The sequence below is a fragment of the Mustela nigripes genome, chromosome 1 (genome assembly GCF_022355385.1).
Source record: "Mustela nigripes isolate SB6536 chromosome 1, MUSNIG.SB6536, whole genome shotgun sequence".
Classification (NCBI taxonomy): Eukaryota; Metazoa; Chordata; class Mammalia; order Carnivora; family Mustelidae; genus Mustela; species Mustela nigripes.
Window position 1 is genome coordinate 121,365,039 of NC_081557.1, and position 21,524 is coordinate 121,386,562.

General features: G+C 46.1%; 1 protein-coding gene and 1 long non-coding RNA gene across 5 annotated transcripts in view; one reads left to right on the forward strand and one right to left on the reverse strand.

Moving 5' to 3' along the window:
- The window catches only part of LOC131999699 (uncharacterized), an 81,637-nt gene that overhangs the window by 43,682 nt on the left and 16,431 nt on the right, over positions 1-21,524 (forward strand). The window contains exon 3 of one of the 4 annotated variants that reach the window (XR_009399085.1): positions 5,721-5,941. The exons of the other annotated variants lie outside the window; for them this stretch is intronic. This is a non-coding gene — a long non-coding RNA (uncharacterized LOC131999699). Of the gene's footprint in view, positions 1-5,720; positions 5,942-21,524 lie in introns of those variants that run through there. 4 annotated transcript variants of the gene reach the window in all.
- Positions 1-21,524, reverse strand: part of SCARA3 (scavenger receptor class A member 3) — a 52,576-nt gene that overhangs the window by 26,185 nt on the left and 4,867 nt on the right. The window contains exons 2-5 of the mRNA XM_059372680.1: positions 7,278-7,376; positions 5,948-6,067; positions 2,331-2,429; positions 148-1,191 (exon numbers count right to left, since the gene is read on the reverse strand). Coding sequence (XP_059228663.1) covers positions 148-1,191; positions 2,331-2,429; positions 5,948-6,067; positions 7,278-7,376 — 1,362 coding nt within the window. The remainder of the gene's footprint in view (positions 1-147; positions 1,192-2,330; positions 2,430-5,947; positions 6,068-7,277; positions 7,377-21,524) is intronic.

Here is a 21,524-nt window from a genome sequence, read left to right on the forward strand (position 1 = left end):
GTTTTTTAAAGCTTCCAGTTGCACTAGGCATTTGCTACCGGATTGTATGAGCCTACCGGGATTTTTGCTGGAAACTTCTGTGTCAGGCGAGATTACCATGGCCCTCTGGGAGCTCTGTAGCAGATGTGGTCCAGGTCTGGCTCTTACCTCTTACGATGGTCACGTTGCGAAGGATTTCTCCATGCTGCGTGTCCACAGCCTTCATCTCCTCCACGATCATGGAGAGGTTGCGGACGTTGAAGTCCAGCCGCGCACTGAGCAGGCTGAAACGCTCCCGGAGCAGGTCTGTGGTGCCCAGCATGAGAGAGACAGACTTGTTCAGGTAGTAGAGCTCCTCAGCGTGCGTGTGGAAGCCCAGCGTGCAGGAGAGCCGCACGTCATCCAGGTACTTGAGCATGCTGTGCACGTGGTTGTCGGTGGCATTGATGTTGGTGAAGATGGTGCTGATCTCGATCTCATGTGAAGCCATGCGTCCTTCCAGCGTCTCGAACCTCTCCACAGTGCGGTTCTGGGCATAGCGGGTGTGGTACTGCAGATCGTGCATGTTCTCCTCGTGGTCGTCCAGGAAGGACGAGATGTTATCCAGCTGCAGCTGCAGGCCCATGACCTGCAGCACCAAGTCGTGCGCGCTCTCAGCATTCTGGCTGATGCGCTGCGAGGAGACCCCCAGGGTGGCCTGGATGTTCTTGACCGCTTCTCCGGTCTTGGCTGAGATGGTGCGCAGGCCACTGAAGAGCCGGGTGTAGTTCTGCCAGTCGGTGACCATCTTCTGGAGGGTCAGGGTCTCCTCATCAGTCTTGCGCTGGATCCCGTGGATCCACTCCGAGGTCTGCCCCACAGTGAAGTTGATCTGGTGGACTGTAGCCTTGACGTCATAGCAGTCCTGGGTGAGGTCCTTCAGAGAGAGGTCCAGGCCGGCCGTGGTGGCCTGCCAGCCTCTCACCTGGGCAAGAAAGAGCCCCAGAGACTGGTTGACCTGGTGGATGGAAAAGGAACAGCTGCCCATCTCCTGGGAGATCTGACTGCTGGTGGTGGAGAGCAGCTCGTGGGTCTGAGAGGTCTGGTCCAGCTGTACCTCCTGGGCCAGGAGCATCTTCTGAATTCCCTCCAGCTCCTCCTGCAGTTTTCTGATTTCTTGCTCCAGCTGCCCAGCCTCGTGGCAGAAAGAACAGTTGTTTGGGGCTTTCAGATCTTCAGGGGAAAGGGACAACATTTTGAGTTGCTGAAGGATCATGGGACGAAAGTTGCTTCTTTACATATTTCAGAGCATAATGAATTGTCAAGTGGCTTCCTGATCCCTCTTCCTATCCTAAGCCTGCTATGAAAACCTTTTGAAAAAGCCTTACCATCTCTATGAAATATTATTTTACCAAATGTCTTTACTATGACATAAAATATAGAACTGGGGACATTTTTTCCATCTCGCCACTGAATTCTTGAGAATATAGCTTCATAACTTTTCTAAGGTTGCCAAGAACCACCCATTTACATTTTATCTTAAAATTTCTCCAAATATTTTTGTACTTATTATCGATGAACTTATGGGGGAAAGATGGTACGGGGATTATTTCTCCCTGTGACAGATGAGAAATGAGGCACAGAGAAGAGGTTTGCCAAATTTATCACTCAGCTAGTACTTTATCTTTCTGTCATGGTTGACCTCCTCTACCTTTTCTATTGTGGCTCCTTCTGTCTCAGTCTTGGAACGAGAAGATCCCTGGTTAAAGCAGGAGATAGCATCATGACTTGGTAGCATATGGTAGGGTAGGGTAGACTTGTCAAGAAGCTTTGGAAGATCTTAAAAATAATTTCAGGGTGGCTGGGTGGCTCAGTTTGTTAAGCATCTGACTCTTGATTTTGGCTCAGGTCATGATCTCAGGGTCCTGGGATGCAGCCCTGCATTGGGTTCCCTGCTCAGCAGGGAGTCTGCTTGTCTCTCTTTCCCTCTCTCTGTACCTCGCCTGCATGCACTAGTGCTTTCTTTCTTTCTCAAATAAATACATAAATCTTTTTAAAATAATCATAATCTCAGATACATGAGAATGACTGAGGAACGGACTTTCTTTGGATTCCTTCTCTACCTGTAGGCTCGGGCTAGATCTGTACCACATAGAACACTTGGCTCCAGACCTAGGTGGATCTCAGGGCAGCAGTCCTCTTTGAATGGACAGGGAGGCAGGGAGTCATAGCTGTCTTTTCCCTTGTGTCTCAAAGGTTGGTGAAGGATGTCCTATTTCAGGCCACCATGGCCCGAGGGAGCACTCAGCCCTCCCCCATTATTACTGGTCTTCCATCATACTCATGTGCACATCTGGACATGGGACACTTACCCAGTCCTTGGAGGTTTTCCTGCATAGACAAAAGTTTCTTGTCATAAATGGCCTGGGCCAGGGAGATGTCTTCTGAGAGAGAGTCCACTTTCCTGAAAACTGTATGGGAAATACAGATGAGAAGATGGGGCAGGGTCTTAGCTCAGAGAAACAGCAGTCATTTGTCGAGAAGGTGTTTTTATCAACCTCTCTGCCACCAAAACCATTCACCCTTTTATGGGGCTTTTCAGTGGTGGGAAGGGAAGATGCTTCTTATGGCCAGAGTTTGTCACACATTCCTTAAAAACACAGATCTACATCTAAATAGCTCCCTTAAGTGTTCCTATGTATGGATATATATACTCGTGTGTATATATGTGTGTGTGTGTGTGTGTGTGTGCACGCGTGTATCCACCTCCACATTTAAAACTAGGTCTGACCACAGGATAGAATAGAATAAGGAAAATTAAGAAGAAAATACAAAAAGAGTATAAAAGTTATTCTTAATCCTACGACTGAGAGACAATAGCCATCAATATCTTCGTGTATCTGTTGGACTCTTATCTCTATTATAACCATTCTGTAGCTACATAGATATATGTATACTTTTTTAGAAAACAACAACAGGAACCCGGAATGTTTAGACTATTTCATCTATTTTCTTCCAATTTTCTTCGCTGATATAATGTCATGGACATTTTCCTATTGAGGTTTAAATCACTTTAGGATCATTACTTTTAATGCCTGTATCATACTCTGTATAAATGACTCTGTATAAAAGTCCCTTGTGCTTGGCGGACACTTCTGAGTCTACAAATAAAACTTGGTGGGTACATATGAGTAACAGTTATTCCTAGAAATAATCCTTATATTTGATGGTTTTATGTATATGGTTATTCTCATAGGATAAATTGCTTGAAGCAGAATTAATGGGTTAAGGAGTTGGACACATGTTGCCAAAGTGACCCCTAGGAAAGGTTTTACTGGTTTATACCAGCTTCTTAGGGGTCAGTGCTGGCCTGGGTTTAGAGAACATCTGGGCATCAACAGGATCCCTGGCTTTCTCTAGCAAGTGCCTGGCTAGACAGGGAGGTAAGAGGAGAAGACGGAGTAGACGGATGTTTCCCACAGAGCCTATGAAAGTAAGTTTGGGGGTGGAAACAGATCTACCAAGAAAGCTGGGGAATGTAACTTCTGTTCCACATTTGCCTCAGATCTTTTGGGTGTCTTCAGGCAAGGCAGTTAATTTTTCTGCAGCTCAACTGAATCATCTGTAAAAGGAAAGTATGAAGCTAGATGACTTCTAATGTTCTTCTCAGCTCCAAAATTCCACGATTCCATTTTGTTTGAATCTCTGGGCTTTCATTAACATTGTATATCTCAGAGCTGCTGAGACTTAATTAGCAGCAATGATATAGTGAGAGACCCTAGGAACAGTTCAATGCCTTCTATTCCACCAGCACCTAGAGTTTATAGTATTTATTATTCCATTTGAGTCTCCCCCAAATTAAAATTTCTTATATAGATGGCGGAGAACAGAGGTGTAGAGACTCTGAATGACTTTGATTCCTATCCTAATGCTTTGTAAAGTCTACCCTCAAGCCAGTAGCCAAGGGTTCATTCATATAATTCACCCTGTTCACTTCTTCACTGAGCGTTTCATGATCCATAATTACATATTTTTTGTTTACCATTTTCCTTATTTTTTAGATCTTATTTTTTTCTCATCTTTTCAAAATTGTCTTATAACGTATACTATAAAGAGAACATATGTGTAATTTATAAATAAATAGGCGTATTTCACAAGTGTAAGATGATTGTTTTTTTTTCTTTTCAAATATTTAAGTATAAACATTTTCAAACAGAGGAATCAAGGCTTGGACAGTGACTGTCTTACTTGTACAACTGGCAGTCGTGTGTCTACTGACTACATTCTATAATTAACATTTTACTTGTATTCACTTCATTGTACATCTGCCATTTTACCTTTTTATCTGTTCATCAACCCATCTACTTTTTTGATACATTTTAAATCAAACTTTTTACCAATGGGTACACAGTCAAAAAAGGTTCATAGATTATTGGTCTAGGCTAAGGGCTGGCAAAGCAGGATCTATATGTCGCATCTGACCCAAGGTCACTTTGTTGGAACAAAGCCATCTCCATTTAGTACATACATATTGTGTCTGGCTGCTTTTGCTTTACAACGGCAGAGTGGTTTTGACAAAGACCATGTGTGGCCCGTAAATCCTAAAAAATTTACTACCGAAACCTTTACAGGCAGTCTGCCAAACCTTGCTCTAGATTATGAGCTCCATAAACAGGGCCCATGTTTTATGAAGCAGTATAAGCCCCATGCCTAATGCAGTTCTCGGCTTATAGTATGCATGCAACAGGTACCCGATTAAAGGAGTAAGTTGAACTTCCAAGTACCTTTGAGGAAGACAGATTCTACTCAACCTCCGGACTTTATCCTCAGTCCTGACCATAATACCTTGACTACAACTGTCTGCATATATACTCCCAAATCTCTAGTCTCTATTTGACGAGTATTACTGAGCACCTGCCAACCAGGTCAGGATGTGCCAGTTCTGCTCTAGGGACTTGGGACAACCAGGCTGGAGGCAAAAACAAAAAGGAGGCTCAACTTTCTCCCTGGATTCCGCAAATGCTCTCCTTACCCCCCAGTTATTATGATCTTCTGCTCATTCACTCTGGGTGAAAGATAGCCCAAAGACTTGGGGCAAATCCTTTCACCTTCCCAGATACATGGAATGAGGCCGGCCTTCCATTTCAGGGCTCGTTGAGATGATTTGTAGATGTCATGTAGGTGACAATGCCTGGCACCTGGTGGGCACCCCATCACCGCCCATACCCGCTGAAGGGCGTCGGTGCCTGTGTTCCTCTCTGGGCTCAAGCCTGTGGCTGCTGGAGCTTTATTCATGGTCCTGCGGGTGCAGAGAGCTGAGGCCCCGTGAGGCCTGGCCAGAAAAAGACTGGGGAATTTCCCTGATGTCCAATTTGCTACTTCAGAATGGTGGACAGCCAATTTGGTTCCCTCCATGTAACATAATCTGTTAGCATCCAGAAGGCAGAGGCTGACTGAACCTGGCCGTGAGCTATCATCTGGGTTGGCTCCCATGGTTGTACAATGGGCGTGTATGACAGCCACCACACTCCAGGTCCCTGGCCTTCACTGGCAGGACTCTGTTCTAACAATCAAGGTCCCAGTGAGACTCAGGGATTTGCATTTTAACAAATACTGGGGGTGATCTTGATGCAGGCAGGCATCCAACCTCACTTCGAGAAACGCTCACAAAGACCATGGAAGAGGCTTCAAAAATGCCCGGTGCAAGGATCTCAGCCCTGGATATACTTACCACACACCCGATATTTTTTCAAAATTCGCAGGTAATTCTAGCATGCAGCTGAAACTGGGAACCACTGGACTGGTCCTGTCCTCTCCTCTTACCAGAAGGAAAACAGAAGTCTCGAGAGGGGAATGCCTTGCTCAAATCCACACAGCTACTTACTGACCGGAAATCAGAGGCTGGTCCTTGAAGTCTGAATCAAGTATGAAGATTCCCCTGTCAGAAGGATGCTGGACCACCCCGGGGCTGCGGGGCGCCTGCACTCACCTAGAGAGGCCAGCACGGCCACGGCCACCAGGAGCAGGGCCAGGAAGAGGTAAAGAATTCGCACCGATGTGTGCAAAGACAGGTTCTTCTGGCAGCGGCTGCAGCGGGGCCCCAGCCGGCCTGTTGGGGGACAAAGGAAACCAGTGACTGAGGCTGCAGGTCGAGGGTCAGGTTCATGTCTCTGCTCTGAACGGTCTCATCCCATCTCAAACCAGTCTCAGAAAGGGAGATGTTCTCCATCCTCATGCCTGCCCATCTCACCATGTTCTCTCTAGGTTTTAGCAACAGAAGAGACCAGAGTCGGGGTCTTCAAAGAACGCCCCCCTGCCACCATTCTCTCTGAGGGCAATGTCAATGAGCCCAGGGTGTAAGGAAATACCTCTTCCTGACACATTGGCCTTATCGTGGTCCACAACATGGGGCAGCCAGCCTTGTTTTATCCTTGGGTGACCAATGTGTCTCAGTGTACCTAGGGTTTTCTGGGCTTTAGCTTTGAAAAATCTCCTCCTGTGGGAATTCCTCAGTATGGGACCAACCAGTTGCACACCCTAAGAAACCCTTCAGTCCCCAAACTTGTCAGGTGACAAGGAGTACTCCTGGAAATGGAACGAATGGTTGCAGTCCACCAGCTGGGGCCCCTAATATGGAAGAAGAAGGAAGCCAGGTGTTCTTGACTACTCTTGCATGTGGCCAAGGTCCAGTGGGAATGACACTGTGAAATTGTTGTGATATTTCTAAGGCAGATTCGACTTCGGCTGCACATTATGAGTACTGGGAACGTTGAAAACTCCAGATGCCCCTTTCATACTCCAGACCAAAAGGAATGAGGATTTCTGAGGGCTGGTCACAGGCTTCCTGGGGTGGTTACAATACGCAGTGCCAGCTGAGAACAGCTGTGTTAATCCACACCAAAACCCACTGAGATGCCCTCCTCTACGTAACGGTTCAGGTGGCATTGGTTTCTGAGATTATCCAAGTGCCAAGCTGGGTCCTGTAGGCCAAGGGGATGAGCCACTTGGGTGATAAGGGATATGATGAAGGGGACAGTTCTGGTCCAGTTAGAGGACAGGCCCTGGGGAGATGGCAGAGGTCCCTGACTGGTCTCAGGAGAGGCCTGAAGACAGATGTCACTTGTGTCAACTTTGACATCATCTGTACCCATGCAAATCTGTGCATGGTACCCTCACCCGAGACCCATGCAAATCTGCCCTTCCACCCTCCATGGAGTAGTGGGGAAAGGACAATCATGATTCTGAAGCCATGGGGAGAGATAAGTCACCAGCCTGGGGCTGGGGACAAGGAGGTCAGGGGCAGCCCGCAGGGTCCTTACCTTCTTGTGTGCATGGGAAGGTCGGCATGTCCTCATCGTCACCAGCCAGTTCCTCTTCTGTAACACACAACGCATCTCCATCGCCAGTGGCCGACCTCACTGTGATGGAGCCAGGGCTGTCAGACCCAGTGTGGGAACCTGGAGCCACACCCACCCCTCTCCAGCTGCCGCAATCCCCACACCTGGGGCCCATTCCAGCCTTTGAATCCAAATCAGCCCTCTGGAGCTCCAGGTGACCAGACAGTAAGCAGAGGAGAAGGGAAAAGAGATAAGAACAAGAGACTGAGGATCTGAGATGTCCCAATGCCTGTGGGTAAGGAGATTTTATGATCTCACAAAAGCTGGTAAAGATACAGAGGCCAGCTCAATTGCATAGTCTCTGCACCTTGCTCAAACCCCCAGGGTGGAGTGAGAAAGAATAAGAGCTGGTTGTTTGATCCAGCCCAGCATCCTTCTGTTTGCTGGCTCGTGGTAACGCAAGCAGAATTCCTTTGCTGCAGGGTCAGGGGTGAATCTGCAAGACCCTGCATCCAGCCCAGCTGGGAGCTGCAGAGAGGAGGGAGCAGGAGTGAAGACGGTAGGAGCCAATCCCAGACCTCCGCCTCACACACTGCCTCATCTGGGACCTGATGGTGCAGAAGGGACCATGGGAGGAGGTCTCATGTGTTCCCTGAATAAGACCTAGTGATGGAATCCCCCATTCAGAAGAGTGCTCTTGGATACCTCATAACTCCTCCTCCTTACAAGACCTGGTCTTTTGTAAATGATGAGGAGAAGGATGCCCAAAATAGGCAAAGGGAGCCAAATTTCCAAGTGGGTGCTTAAGAATTGTGCTACTTTTGTCCTGGGAAGTGTGTGTGGGGTGGAGGTATGTGCAAGCTGATCATGACAACCGAATTCCTGGGAGATGTCTGTCGAGGGCATTTTTTTACAAGTATGCCTCAGGATGCCTGGGTGGCTCAGTGGGTTAAGAGTCTGCCTTTGGCTCAAGTCATGATCTTGGGGTCCTGGGATTGAGCCGCACATTGGAGGGGGGAGTCCCTGCTCAGCGGGGAGCCTGCTTCTCCCTCTACCTCAGCCTCTTCCCCTGCTTGTGCTCTTTCTCTCTCAAATAAATAAATTAAATTAAATTAAATTAAATTAAATTAAATTAAAAAACAAAATAAAATTATGCCTCAAAATCCAGAGGCAATAAAAGAAAAAAAAGAGATTCATTTGACTGCTGAAAATGCTTTTGCATGATCAAAAAAAGTCATTGGCAAACTGGGAGAAAATATTGACAGTACATATTATAGATAAAGTGCTAATATGGAATGAATTCAGTAGTCACAGGTTACAAAATCAATGTATAGAAATCTACTGCATTTTTCTTTTAAATGTAGGCTCCACACAGACTGGAACTTGAACTCATGACCCTGAGATTGAAACCTGAGCTGAGATGACAAGCCACCCAGGCACCCCTGCTGCATTTCTATACACTAATAATGAAGCAGCAGGAAGAGAAATTAAGGAATCAATCCCATTTACAATTGTGCCCAAACCAGGAGGATACCTGGGAATGAACCTAACCAAAGAGGTGAAAGGCCGATACTCTGAAAACCCTAAAACCCTGTTGGAAGAAACTGAGGAAGACACAAAGAAATGGAAAGACCTTCCATGTTCATGGATTGGAAGAATAAATATTGTTAAAATGTCTATACCAGCCAAAGCAATCTACACTTTTAATGCAATCCTTATCAAAATACCAAGAGCATTTTTCACAGAACTAAAATTAACAATCCTAAAATTTGTATGAAACCATGAAAGACCCCGAATAGTCAAAGCAATCTTGAAAAGAAAAACAAAACTGGGATTATCACAAAGCTATAGTAATCAAGACAGTATGGTACTGGCAAAAAAACAGACACACAGACCAAAGGAACAGAACAGAAAACCCAGAAATAAACCTACAATTATATGGGGTCAATTAATTTTTGACAAAGGAGGAAAGAATACGCAATCAGAAAAAGAGTCACATCAACAAATGGGAAAACTGGACAGCTCTTCTAAAAGAATGAAACTGGACCACTTTCTTACACCATACACAAAAATACATTCAAAACGGATTAAAGACTTAACTGTGAGATCTGAAATCATAAAAATCCTAGAAGAGAGCCCAGGCAATAATTTCTCTGACATTGGCCATAACACATCTTTCTAGATTTGTCTCCTGTAGAAAACAACCTACAGAATGGGAGAAGATATTTGCAATGAATAATGCAATTAAAAATGGGCAGAACACATAAACAGACATTTCTCCAAAGGAGACATCCAGAATGAATAATGCAATTAAAAATGGGCAGAACACATAAACAGACATTTCTCCAAAGGAGACATCCAGACGGACAATAGACACAAGAAAAGATGCTCAACATCACTCATCAGCAGGGAAATGCAAGTCAAAACCACAATGAAATATCACCTCATACCTGTTGGAATGGCTATTATCAAGAAGACAAGAGGTAACAAGTGTTGGGGAAGATGTGGAGAAAAGGGAACACTTGTGCTTTGTTGATGGGAATGCAAACTGTTGCAGTCATTGTGGAAGAATATGTAATTTCCTCAAAAATCGCCCAACTGTGGAAAGAGCCAAGATGCTTTTCAACCGTGAATGGCTAAAGAAGATATGGTCCATATATGCTATGGAGTATTATGCCTCCATCAGAAAGGATGATTACCCAACTTTTGTATCAACATGGATGGGACTGGAGGAGATTATGCTGAGTGAAATAAGTCAAGCAGAGAGAGTGTAGTATCATATGGTTTCACTTACTTGTGGAGCATAAGGAATAACACAGAGGACACTGGGAGATGGGAGAGGAGAAGGGAGTTGGGGGAAATTGGAGGAGGAGACAAACCATGAGAGTCTGTGGACTCTGAGAAACAAACTGAGGGTTTTGGAGGGAAGGGAGTGCGGGGTTGGGTGAGCCTGGTGGTGGGTATTAAGGAGGGCACATATTGCATGGAGCACTGAGTGTGGTGCATAAACAATGAATCTCCAAACACTAAAAAAAAATAAAATTAAATTAAGTTGTTAAAAAAAAGAAAAAAAATACAATTATGCTATGACCTTATGCTCCAGTAATCACATTACTGGGTATTTACCCCCAATATAGAAAAACACTAACTCAAGGGGATACATGCATCCTGATATTTATTACAGCATTATTTATAATAGCCAAATTATGGAAACAGCTCAAACATCCATTGAGAGATGAATGAATAAAGAAGATGTGATATACATATCATGGAATATTATTCAGCCATAAAAAGAATGAAATCCTGCCATTTGTAGCAACATGGATAGACCAGAGAGTATAATGCTAAAAGAAATAAGTCTACCAGAGAAAGACAAATGCCATATGTTTTCATTTGTATGTGGCATTTAAGAAATAAAACAAATGAGGTGTTCCTGGGTGGCTCAGTTGATTAAGCATCTGACTTGAGCTCAGGTCATGATTTCAGGGTCCTGGGAATGAGCCCCACATTGGGCTCCCCGCTCACAGGGGAGCCTGCTCCTCCCTCTCCTTCTCCCTCTGTCCCCCAACTCGTGTGCTCTCTCTCAAATAAATAAACAAAATCTTTTTTTTTTTTAAGAAAGAGGTCCCCTAAACAAATGAAAAGATGTTCAACTTTATTCACAAGATAAATGAGATTTTTGATTTTTAAAGAATTTCTATTTATTTTTTTTAGAGGTGGGGGAGGGACAGAGGGAGAGGGAGTGAGAGAATCTTAAGGCTGCTCCATGATGAGCACAGAACCTGACGTGGGGCTCAGTCTCACAACCCTGAGATCATGATCTGAGCCGACATCAAGAGTCAGACACTTAAGTGACTGAGCCACCCAGATGCTCCACAGTAAATGCAATTTAAAACTATGATGTGAAATCATTCTCACCTGTCAGATTGGCAATAATGCAGAGGTTGACAATATACTCCACTAGCCAGGCTATGGGGAGTTGGGGTGGGGATGCATATGGTCCACACCTGGCGGAGGGGAATTTAACATATACATTTGCCCTTCAACCCCACAATCACACTTCCATGAATTTATCCATAACATACACCTCCAACAATCTGAAAACATATATAACACAGCTATTCATGGCGGGATTATTTGAAATTGCAAAAACTGTCTTGTACTGCAAGAACTACCTAAATGTTCAACTATGGGCAATTGGTTAATATACTATAGTTATACATACACAGTGGGACTCTCTGCAGCTATACAAATGAATAAGGAAATCTCTATTCACTGACATGGAGTCATTTCGAGGGCATATTAAATAAAAAACAGCAAAGTGCAGAGAAGCATATGTAATATGCTACCTTTTTTTAAGAAAGAAGCAAAAATAAGACAACATGCATATATCTGCTTATCATGAATTTGCTTTTATACTTTATCTAACCTACAGTGTTACCGTCAGCCAACGCTCCCCTCTGCAGATTTCCTTTACTCTCTGGCACAGGAGCCAATCTAAAGTCAATGTGTTGCATTTCGTTGTCTTGTCTCTTTCACCTTTATTGACTTTCATGACTGATATTTTTGGAAAGGACAGCCCCTTCCCACATACTTTTTAAGGTAACCATCCTCACTTTATGTTCTTCTCATGCTTGCTCCTGATTGGATTGGGGTTATGTGTTCTTGGCCAATAAACTGCACACACAATGGTGTGTCCTGCTCCAGCTGTCACATCTGGAGGCACGCAGAGGTGATGTTCATTTTGATCACCTGGCTGAGGTGTTGCCTGGTTTCTCCGTGAAGTAATTACTAGGGTTTTCCCCTTCCCTCAGACTAATAAGTCATCTGTAAGGAGACACGTGTGTACTGCTCTTCATAAAAATTTACCCTAAAGGTAGTATCTGTTTATGATTCTTTATGGTGATGGCTGCAAAGTGCTGATTTTCCAACCCCAGGACTACTACAAGAAACATCCCTTCCTTTTTTCCTCCCCAGCTGCTTAGAACTCCGCCACCATCATGAACAACACAGTAACCATCCAGACTAGGAAGTTCATGACCAACTGACTACTTCAGCGGAAACAAATGGCCACTGATATTCTTTATCAGGAAAGGCAACCGTATCTAAGACAGAAATTCAGGGAAAATGTAGCCAAAATGTACCAGACCACACCATACATCTTCTTGGTATTTGATTCAGAACCCATTTTGGTGGTTGTACGACAGAGGGGGATTTCCTTGACTTTTGCCAGGTGCCAGGGGAACTACCAGTCTGGGACCACAGCAGTTTGAGTAATTAAATTGGGTTGCCTAAGTATGCACAAGGAATGTAAACTGGACTCCGGGCCCATGTGAGGGCAAGCCTGCATTTAGCTGGCACAGCACTTTCCACTCTCTGGACTCTCTAGAGACATCCAGTTTCCTAGTCGCTCTCTGGCAGGTACACCCCCCTTCCTCCAACCTCTTGCTCCTCTCCTTCCCTTTTTTCCAAGAAGCAGATTAGATGTGGGGGAGTTTGAAAAGCTTTAGCCAGAGGTATGGGCATTGACCCATCAGGAAAGACTGGGGGGAAACACACAAACCAACAAAATAATGGCTATTCCAGGGTTTCACAGGGTGACACAATGTGGCAGGCTTTCTTGTGGGGGTCTTCAGGTCCACTGTCCCCCTCTTTGTGCCATTCGCAGCCTTGTTCCTCCTACTCCCAAGACTCTAGGTTCCAGACACCCAGATTCTGTCTTTGTTGACCCGCGGGTTTCAGCTCCTAATTGGGATTTTTTTTCTTGGTCTTCAGAACTTCCTCAGTTTTCTTTCAAATTCAGCTATGCATTTGGCCATTCGCTTGGTATTTACTACATAAGCTTCATAACCCAAGCATATTTTAAGCTGGGGACCCTAAGGGTAAAAGCATGAAGTTCTGTTTTTCTTTCTTCCTTTTTTTAATGTGTTCAAAATTGGGGGCCTGTCTTGTGGCAATCTTCACAACAACCCTATACACTTTAGAGTCTAAGGGGTGCCTCGGTGGCTCAATCATTAAGCGTCTGCCTTTGGCTCACTCATGTCATGATTCCAGGGCCCTGGGATCAAGCCCCATGTAGGGCCTTGGGCTCCCTCCTCAGCGGGAAGCCTGCTTCTCCCTCTCCCACTCCCCCTACTTGTGTTCCCTCTTCCACTATCTCTCCTTCTCTATCTAACAAATAAGTAAAATCTTTAAAGTATCACTTCTATGGACAAAAAGACTGAAGTTCAGAAAAGTGAAGAATGTTGCTTAACAGCACACAGAATGTGCGGTGAAGCTGAGATCTGAATTCGGAAATCTTTTCTGCCATGCCTACTGCCTTCTCAGAGAAAAGAGCAAAGGTCCCACAGGTGCCAAGAAACCTGGCTTCTGTAACGAGTGAGTGGCTAGAAGTGCAGGGGGCTGGTGCTAACTGAGCATGCGATGGGGGCTCATGGGCTCTGGCCATGACCTTGAGGCAGGCTGAGTGGCCTGGAGACCTCATTTTCCAAACGCTGTGCAGTTGTGACCACTGATCAAAAAGGGAGCCAAGAGGCAAAGTGGGCAAGGACCCTAGGTAAGTAAAGGAGCCGAGAATGAGCTCAGGAGGTAAGGGATGAAGATGAACCCAAGTTAAAGATTCCATCATCATTGCCAAGAATGCCTTCTGCTTGTCCTCTAGGTCACAGCTTAGATGTCACTTCCTCAGTGGCCTTCCTTGAGCTTCCCAACTGGACCCATCCCTTGTTAGAGATAACTTGGGCATGGTCTGTGTCCTCCTGCTGTAGAAGGCAATCTATCTCTTATTATTTATTCAGCAGCTCTTTTCCCCAGTGTTTAAATCTGAGGGCAGGGAATGTGCCTGTCTTGTTCTCTGCTTTACCCAAAGACCCGAGGGCAGTGGATGGCACTGAGAAATTGCTCAACAAACACAACTGTAAATGAATCTATGATTTTACACTATGCTTCCCAGTCCTAAGCTGGTCTATGCTTGATGTGGGATCCACGGGAAGCTTGGTCAAGAGACCAAGGTTAGTGTCCCACTTTCAAAGATGGAGTCAATCCAGGGGACAGGGCGGAAAGCTGAGCTCATATCCAATATTGCCTTTGGTCCTTACGGCTAGCCTGAGAGAGAAACAGGGTGGGAAGTCATTCTCCCCATTTTACAGGTGAGGAAACTGAGTTGAGGGCAGGGGGTTATGTTTTCATGCCTGGCTAGTCACAGAGCCAGCCACTGGCAAAACCTCCTGAATTCTGGCTGTTTTCCTCTCCCCAATAATGGACGGCAGGGAGCCACTCTCTGATGGAGCTAGTGGGCTCTTGTGAGTGTGTGTGTGCGGACTGGGGTCTTGGGAGTGGGAGAAGGAGGTCTATATGGCAGGTACCACTATGAGGCAGATCCCCTCATCAATAACCCGAGAAATCAATCTTTCCAGCCCCTCTCTGTGTCTCAGGCTGCCATCCTGTTGTCAATCTGCCAATTGTTTATGAGGGTAACTATGCCTGCGGGGTATCAGGGTTCCCATCCCTTTCCCATAAACATAAGCCGTAAGCTCAGATCCCTTGGTGCCTTCCGCGCTCCCCTCTGACCAACACCTCACCCTAAGCAGCCGTGCCTACCCAGCCCCAGATGATCTCAGCCGGAACCAAGCCGTGTGCTGTCGGATGGACCGCAGCCGTGGTCCCCGGGGGAAGTATTCCTTCCATCTGTTGGAGCAGAAATGCCTTCTAGGCCTTCCTGCCCCTGTTTCTCATTTCTCCCCACCCCTTGATGGTGCTTCTCTGCAGTCCCTCAGGACTCGGCCTCCTCCCTGTTCTGGCTCCAAGGCCAATTTCATCACTTCGCTCTTTGTAGCCTTTGCAAGGGAGCTGGGAGGACTTAAATCAAGCGAGGCTGACACTGACCTTCAGCAAACACCGCCCCCCAACAAAAGCACACAGCTTTGTCATCACTCTGCTCTCCCACTGAGCCCCACCCCCCCCCCCCCCCCCCCGGCAAATTGGCAATCGTTAGTGAGTGGGAATTAAGAAAGACCCCGTTCCGGTACTTTGCAGCCCACAGGCAGGGAAATGACAGTTGCCAGCCCGGAACTTGGCTCTCTGCAGATGAGGGGTTCACAAGCATTTGGCACTGTTCCTTCTGTTGACATCTCAGCTCCGTAGCTCACGCCCTCCCTGATCCCCAAAGGGGTCTCCTCCTTTCTCTAATCCTTTGGACTTCCTGTTCACTGGCCCTGAGCCATGGGCCTTGGGGACCCCTAATTTACCTATGTCTGGAGTGCTCTAGCAACTCTCCACTTTACCCCTGTTCATGTTAATGGGAACATAATCCAAAGCATTTGGGAGGCTTTTATAAGCCAAACCCTTTGCGAGTACAGGCTCATTATATTCACATTACACCAAGATTATTCTGGTTGGGGACAGAAGAAGAAACAGACGGAAAGCACTGAGAAAATCTTGGCTTCAGGATCCAGAGGCTGTGATTGATCAGAGGATGATTGATTAGACAGGAGTCTGTACTCCGTCCTCGAGCAGGGCCAAGTGGAGTGGATAGAGACAGGAAACGACTTTCCTCCCCCTCTCGGTCTCCCATGCCTTGTGCTGAGATCTGACTTAGTATTGGATATACCAGCTTTCCAAACAGTTTTCAGAGATAGGGAGTGTGGGAAGGAGCTGACAAGCTGCAGAGCCCATTTGTGGTTCCTGAAAGTCCGGGGATCTGAAGGCAGATCCAAGCGCACGTACACACGGCTCGCAGGGCCGCATACAGCCTTCTCCATCCAGGCCTGACATCTGTTTACATCTCCTTGAGGTCTGAAATCTTCCTCCAGCCTTGGTCAGCCCCGGGCTGATCATGGAGTGGGTGTTCAAGAAAGATGGGGTTTGCTGACTCTATGAGAAGGTCTGCATCCCTAGTTAATTCTCAACTTCCGCTGTCTCGATTAAGAAGTCATTTTTATTAAAAAATAAATATTAATGACTTCAAATATGGTTTAAATTTGGTCCATTCTTAGTTCTCTATGATTAGGGAGTGCTGGGGAGTGCAAACGCTTTGAGGATGCAAAGGCTTAAAAGCAGGCGGAACCTAGTGTTTGAATTGAAAAAGAATGAAGCAGAAGCCGGAATGCACAGGAGAATGTCGGGTCTGCTTTCCCTGTCTCTCTCAGAACTAGAACAAGGGATAGGATATTCCTCTCCTAAAGCTAAAAGGCCTCTCTTAGAGGGGCATGGGTATTTTTTCCCAGTGGTGTCCCAATTAAAAATCTTAGAATACCAGCAGCATCTTACAGCCCTCTAAAATAAGGCTGCGACTCTTCCCTGTGCCATACATGTTATCCGTGACACTGAGTATGTCTGGTAATAGCGAAAACTGAGGGGACCTGTATGTCAGACGTGGTGGGCTGCCAGGTGTCTGCAGTGGCTGAAGGAGAGGCCGTATTGCAAGCCATGGACACCTGAAGGGAGACTGCGTGTCCAGAAAGGGAAATAGACTCCATCGTGTTCTTTCTTTCCTTCCCGTTCCCATATTGCTGACTCCAGGATAAATTGTGACAAGAAGGGTAGGCTTGGCAAAGGACACTGGAGAAGCGATGACAATGCCTGGATGGTAAGTCTTTGGGAAGGCCCCTCTCTCACAGCAAACTTGGGACAGCAAGCTGTTCCAGTTAGCAAACATCTAAGCCAGTTTCTGCCTCCCCCAGTCCAGAGGTGCCAAGGATTTACATCTGTCACAAGGGAATATGCCGGTCACGGTGATAAAGAAGCCAGGCCTGTGAAAGATATACCAAAGGCACCACCAGGCTTCATCTAGTGCTCTCTACTCAAAGTCCAGGCAGTGTGCTTAAAACAAACAAACAAACAAACAAACAATCCAACAGCCTTCGAAAGCCAAAGTTGCAAGCTCAGACTCACTGAAGACTGGAAAGAGCATTTGTTCCTTTCATTCCTAAGGTCATAATAGCCGACTCAGATATCAGAAGGATAGCCACAAGAGAAACCACTTTTTTTTTTTTTTTTTTTAAAGTTTCTGCTCCCACAGAGCCACGTTGAAAGTGTGATCAAAGGTGCGTGTCTTGGCACATTGTTAGGCGTGACTGCTGACTCTGTCGGGGTTGAACTTAGTTCCCTTCCCCCGGGGGAGGTGGAAAACCGCCCGGACCTGTGAACCAACAGCTAACTGGCCTGTGGTTGCCGATGCCGGCTTTCTCTTGGTTGACCAAAAATATGGAGTTAATTCACTCCTCAGCCTTTCTGGGACTGCAATCTTCCGTCAGAGTCAGCAAGGGGGAGAGATTCGAGGAACTGAATAAAAGGGCTTTCTTTGGGAACTTCAAGGAACATATTTTGATGATTATCTTCTATGGAGTTCACAGAGTGGGTTTTCAAAACAGCCAATTGGGTCGGCAAAAATAAAGATTTCAGAGTCTTCTCAGGAGCCAATGCTATATTTAAAGTTACAAAATAGCTATAGTTTAAGATTTCAGAATGCTATAATTAAGGTTGCAAAATTGTTTTCATTAGAACCCTCCCGCCATTGCCCCCACCCCACAGGCTTCCTCTGTGGACACATCTACAGTCTGGGGGGAATCAGTCTGCCCCTCTCTGCTCTAATGGATCTGGTCCTTCCCTTTCAGATTCTCCTGCTCTTCCAGTGGTCATGATCTGCTTCCTTGTAACAATCACCTCCTTTCTGCTCCTTCGTTCCTAAACTCCCATTCAATGCTCTGGGACAGGTTTTCTCTCTCCTCCTGCCACCTCCGTCTGAATCCTCTGAGCCAGCGCGCAGCCTGCCTTCCACTGTGCTCCTGGTCACCACAAAGGCTGAGGGGAAACTGGCCCTTTCTCCTAAGCCCTCTCTGTTCCCAGTGACTTTCCTCCCCTTTCTCACCCTCTGTGTTTCCGGAGGGAGCACTCAGCCTCTGGGGGGCGCAATTCTTCGTTAGACAGCATTTACCCACGCTGTGCAGACTTTGGCATCCTAAATGTCAGCAGCCATCCCTGGTCACTGTGATAATTTCAAATGCCGACCCCATTTCTAGACACCACTTCAAGGGGTGTTGTAACCTCCAGTCGAGAAGACGACCCTCGTTATCCACTCCATGCAAGAGACCCAACCCTCCCCCACCATCACATACATATTGGTCCTCCTTTGTGCAGACAGTAGCTCCTCCCCTTGAACCCACAAATCCCATGGGAATGGGGGAGAGGCATAGGGATCACCAGTTCCTTGGTCTCTGTTGACATTTCTGGATCTTTGAACCCCTCACTCTCCCCGTGTTTCACTGTTTGAAGTCCCTGTTCTCTTTCTCATGGGGATCCTCTTCCCTTTCTCAGCTTCATGTGCAAACTAGACTCACAAGCTGTTGTGGAAACCCAACGAGGTGACAAATGACAAGTACCTGGCACACAGTGAATACTGATAAATGGTAGCTGTCATTTTTATTGGGGTTCTTTTTCAATCCTACTGGAATTGTTACTATCATTTATTGTCCTTTCTCAGTGCCACTTATTCTCAGGACCGATTTCCAACTTTCATGAAACCCATTTTTCAGGGTGTCTGGGTGGCTCGGTCAGTTAAGCATCCAACTCTTGATTTCGGCTTAGGTCACGATCTGAGGGTTGTGAGATCGAGCCCATTGTTGAGCTCTGCGCTTGGTGTGGGACCTCCTTGGGATTCTCTTTCTCTCTCTCTCTCACCCTCTGTCCCTCCCCATCACACACAAAAGAAAGGAAGGAAGGAAGGAAGGAAGGAAGGAAGGAAGGAAGGAAAAGAAACATATTTTTCAAACTATGTCCTATGCAACACTTTGGAATTCCAAATTACTCTTTGTGAAAAAAAAGTTCTTTGATCAAGTAAGTCTAGAAAATGCTGCATACACTATTTACCATCTTAGAAACTCACATTAATATAGTGAAGATATAGACAAGTCCCACAAAAAAAAAAGCCTGCTTCAATCTGTGTTTATTTTTATGTTTCTTAAACATTTGATTGTAGAACTTCCTGACATGCTTAAAAAAAATAAAAATAAACCCCATGGAACCGGTATTCAGGTATCGAGTTGGCTATTATGACCTTAGGAATGAAATGCACCAGCTTCGGGGAACACTGTTCTGGATAAGCCCATTGCCTGGGCTGGATTACTTTTTTATCCTGTCTCCTCCCATCAACTTTAATGGAGAAAACATTTGTTGAAAGTCCCTTGGTTCTCTGGACCTTGGGGCTCCTAGACCCAGGATCTATGGGTCTCCTCTCTGCCTCAAACACAGCTCAGCCTCTGCAGCAGAAAGCTCCCTGCCGGTCCATCTGCAGGGTCTCCAGGACCATTCCCACTGCTCTTCCCACTCCCCGCTGCACTAAGCCTTTTTACTCCTTACTCCATCCTGCCATCAGTGGAGCCCCCCAGGATAAGCTTCAGCTTGCTGGAGCCGTTACCTTTCTCTTCCGGCCCTTGCGCCTTCAGCCCCTCAGCCTGTTTTCTCTGCACTGCTCAGGGGAAACCCAGCAGGGTTGGAGAGGAGCCCTTTGGGGAGCTGAGAGTGGTGTGGAGTTGCCTTCAGCCAAGTCCTGGCCCCTGGATCGTCGCCACCACTCCTCCTCTTCTCAGCCCGCTATTCCCCAAAGATGAACTCACTTCCTCCTTTCCTGAAAAGATCAAAATTCTCCACCTTCAGGTGTTACACCTCAGACCCCATGGGAATGAAGGGCCTGCTGTGCCTGTGGAACAGTGTGTCACTCTGTTTCCAAACTTCAGATGAGCGTGCCTTTGGACTCCCCAAACCCTCTTCTAGGAGCTTCTTCCTCAGGGGATACTTACACCATGAGACAAAGATGGATGTGTAAGAATTATCACTGCATGCTATGCTAAATCCAAGGAACAACGTAAATGACTCAAATGCCCATCAAGAAGGGGTTGGTTAAATAAATGATCGAAAGGCATATATGGACTATTATGCAACCATTTAAAAAATAGTGCAGATCTCTATTTTTGGCCCAGGGACGATATCTATGTTCTATTGTTGAATTTTTTAAAGAACATATAAAGAGGGATGCTTGGGGGGCTCAGTCAGTTGGACATCTGATGACTTCAGCTCAGGTCATGATCCAGGGTCCTGGGATTTAGTCCCACATCTGGCTCCTTGCGCAGTGGGGAGCATGCTTCTCCCTCTGCCTGCTGCTCCCCTGGTTTGTGCTTGCTCTCCCTCTCTCTCTCTGACAAATGGGCAAAACTTTAAAAAAAAAAAATACATATACTGAATAACATGGAAAGTATAGTCTTATCCATATGAAAAAAAAAAAAAATCTGTGTGCAAACACACCCAGAAAGATTTCTGGAAGAATGCTCTTCCAAATCTTGTCAAATTTTTTTTTTTTTTTTGAGGAGTAGGAATTCACATAAATACTTTTTCTTTCCCGCGTTACTAAATTTTTCAAAAATTTTCCTAAAGCATATGTACTATAAAATGATTAAATGTAACAAGTCTATGTCTACTCTTCAACTCTTCCTGAAATCCTCTCCAAGGTGCGCCAACTTCTAATGCTCTTTCTCCACAGGATTCCTACCGAATCCACTGTATAGACCTGTCATCTGATTGGTATCTTCTTCTCCCTTCATTATCTGGTTTTCCTCTTAAGTGTGTCTGTCTTGTCTGCCTCAGGGCAGAAACCACTGGAGTATGGGGCAACATCCCAGAATACAGAATAGCTTAGCTTAGGGTTCAGGTGGACGTGAAGGTATCTCATCTGAGCCTTGAAGGAGGTCTCTGCAGGTCTCTAGCGAGAGGTGTTATCCTCTTTGTAATAGGTGTCCAGAGCCCAGTGTTGTAAACCTGGCTGCACCAGCCTCTCCCCATGTGTCAAATCCACATGGCTGGGTGAGATTGTTCAGGAATGGGTGCCCCCTAAAAACCAGAGGCTCCACAGCTGCTACCAGGGTCATCCAGAAGAGGAGCAGCAAAGGCGGGAGAGAGGGAAAGAACCAGTTCCAGCAAAGGGTAAGCTCCTTGAGAGAAAGGATGTGGAGCCCTTCTTTGCATCTTCGTTGGCCCTTAGGTACAGATAGACATACAAACTCTGACATACGGCAGATGGTCAGTAAATGTGAAATAGAAGCACAAGTCTTTACTGGAGACCAACATTAGGTTCTGGGAATCCCATGATGTTCCTCTTTAAGGATTTCAGCGTAATGGGGGACTCAGATTTACACACTGGCGGATGTAGTGGATACCTCCTAAGTGACAGCCACCGGGAGA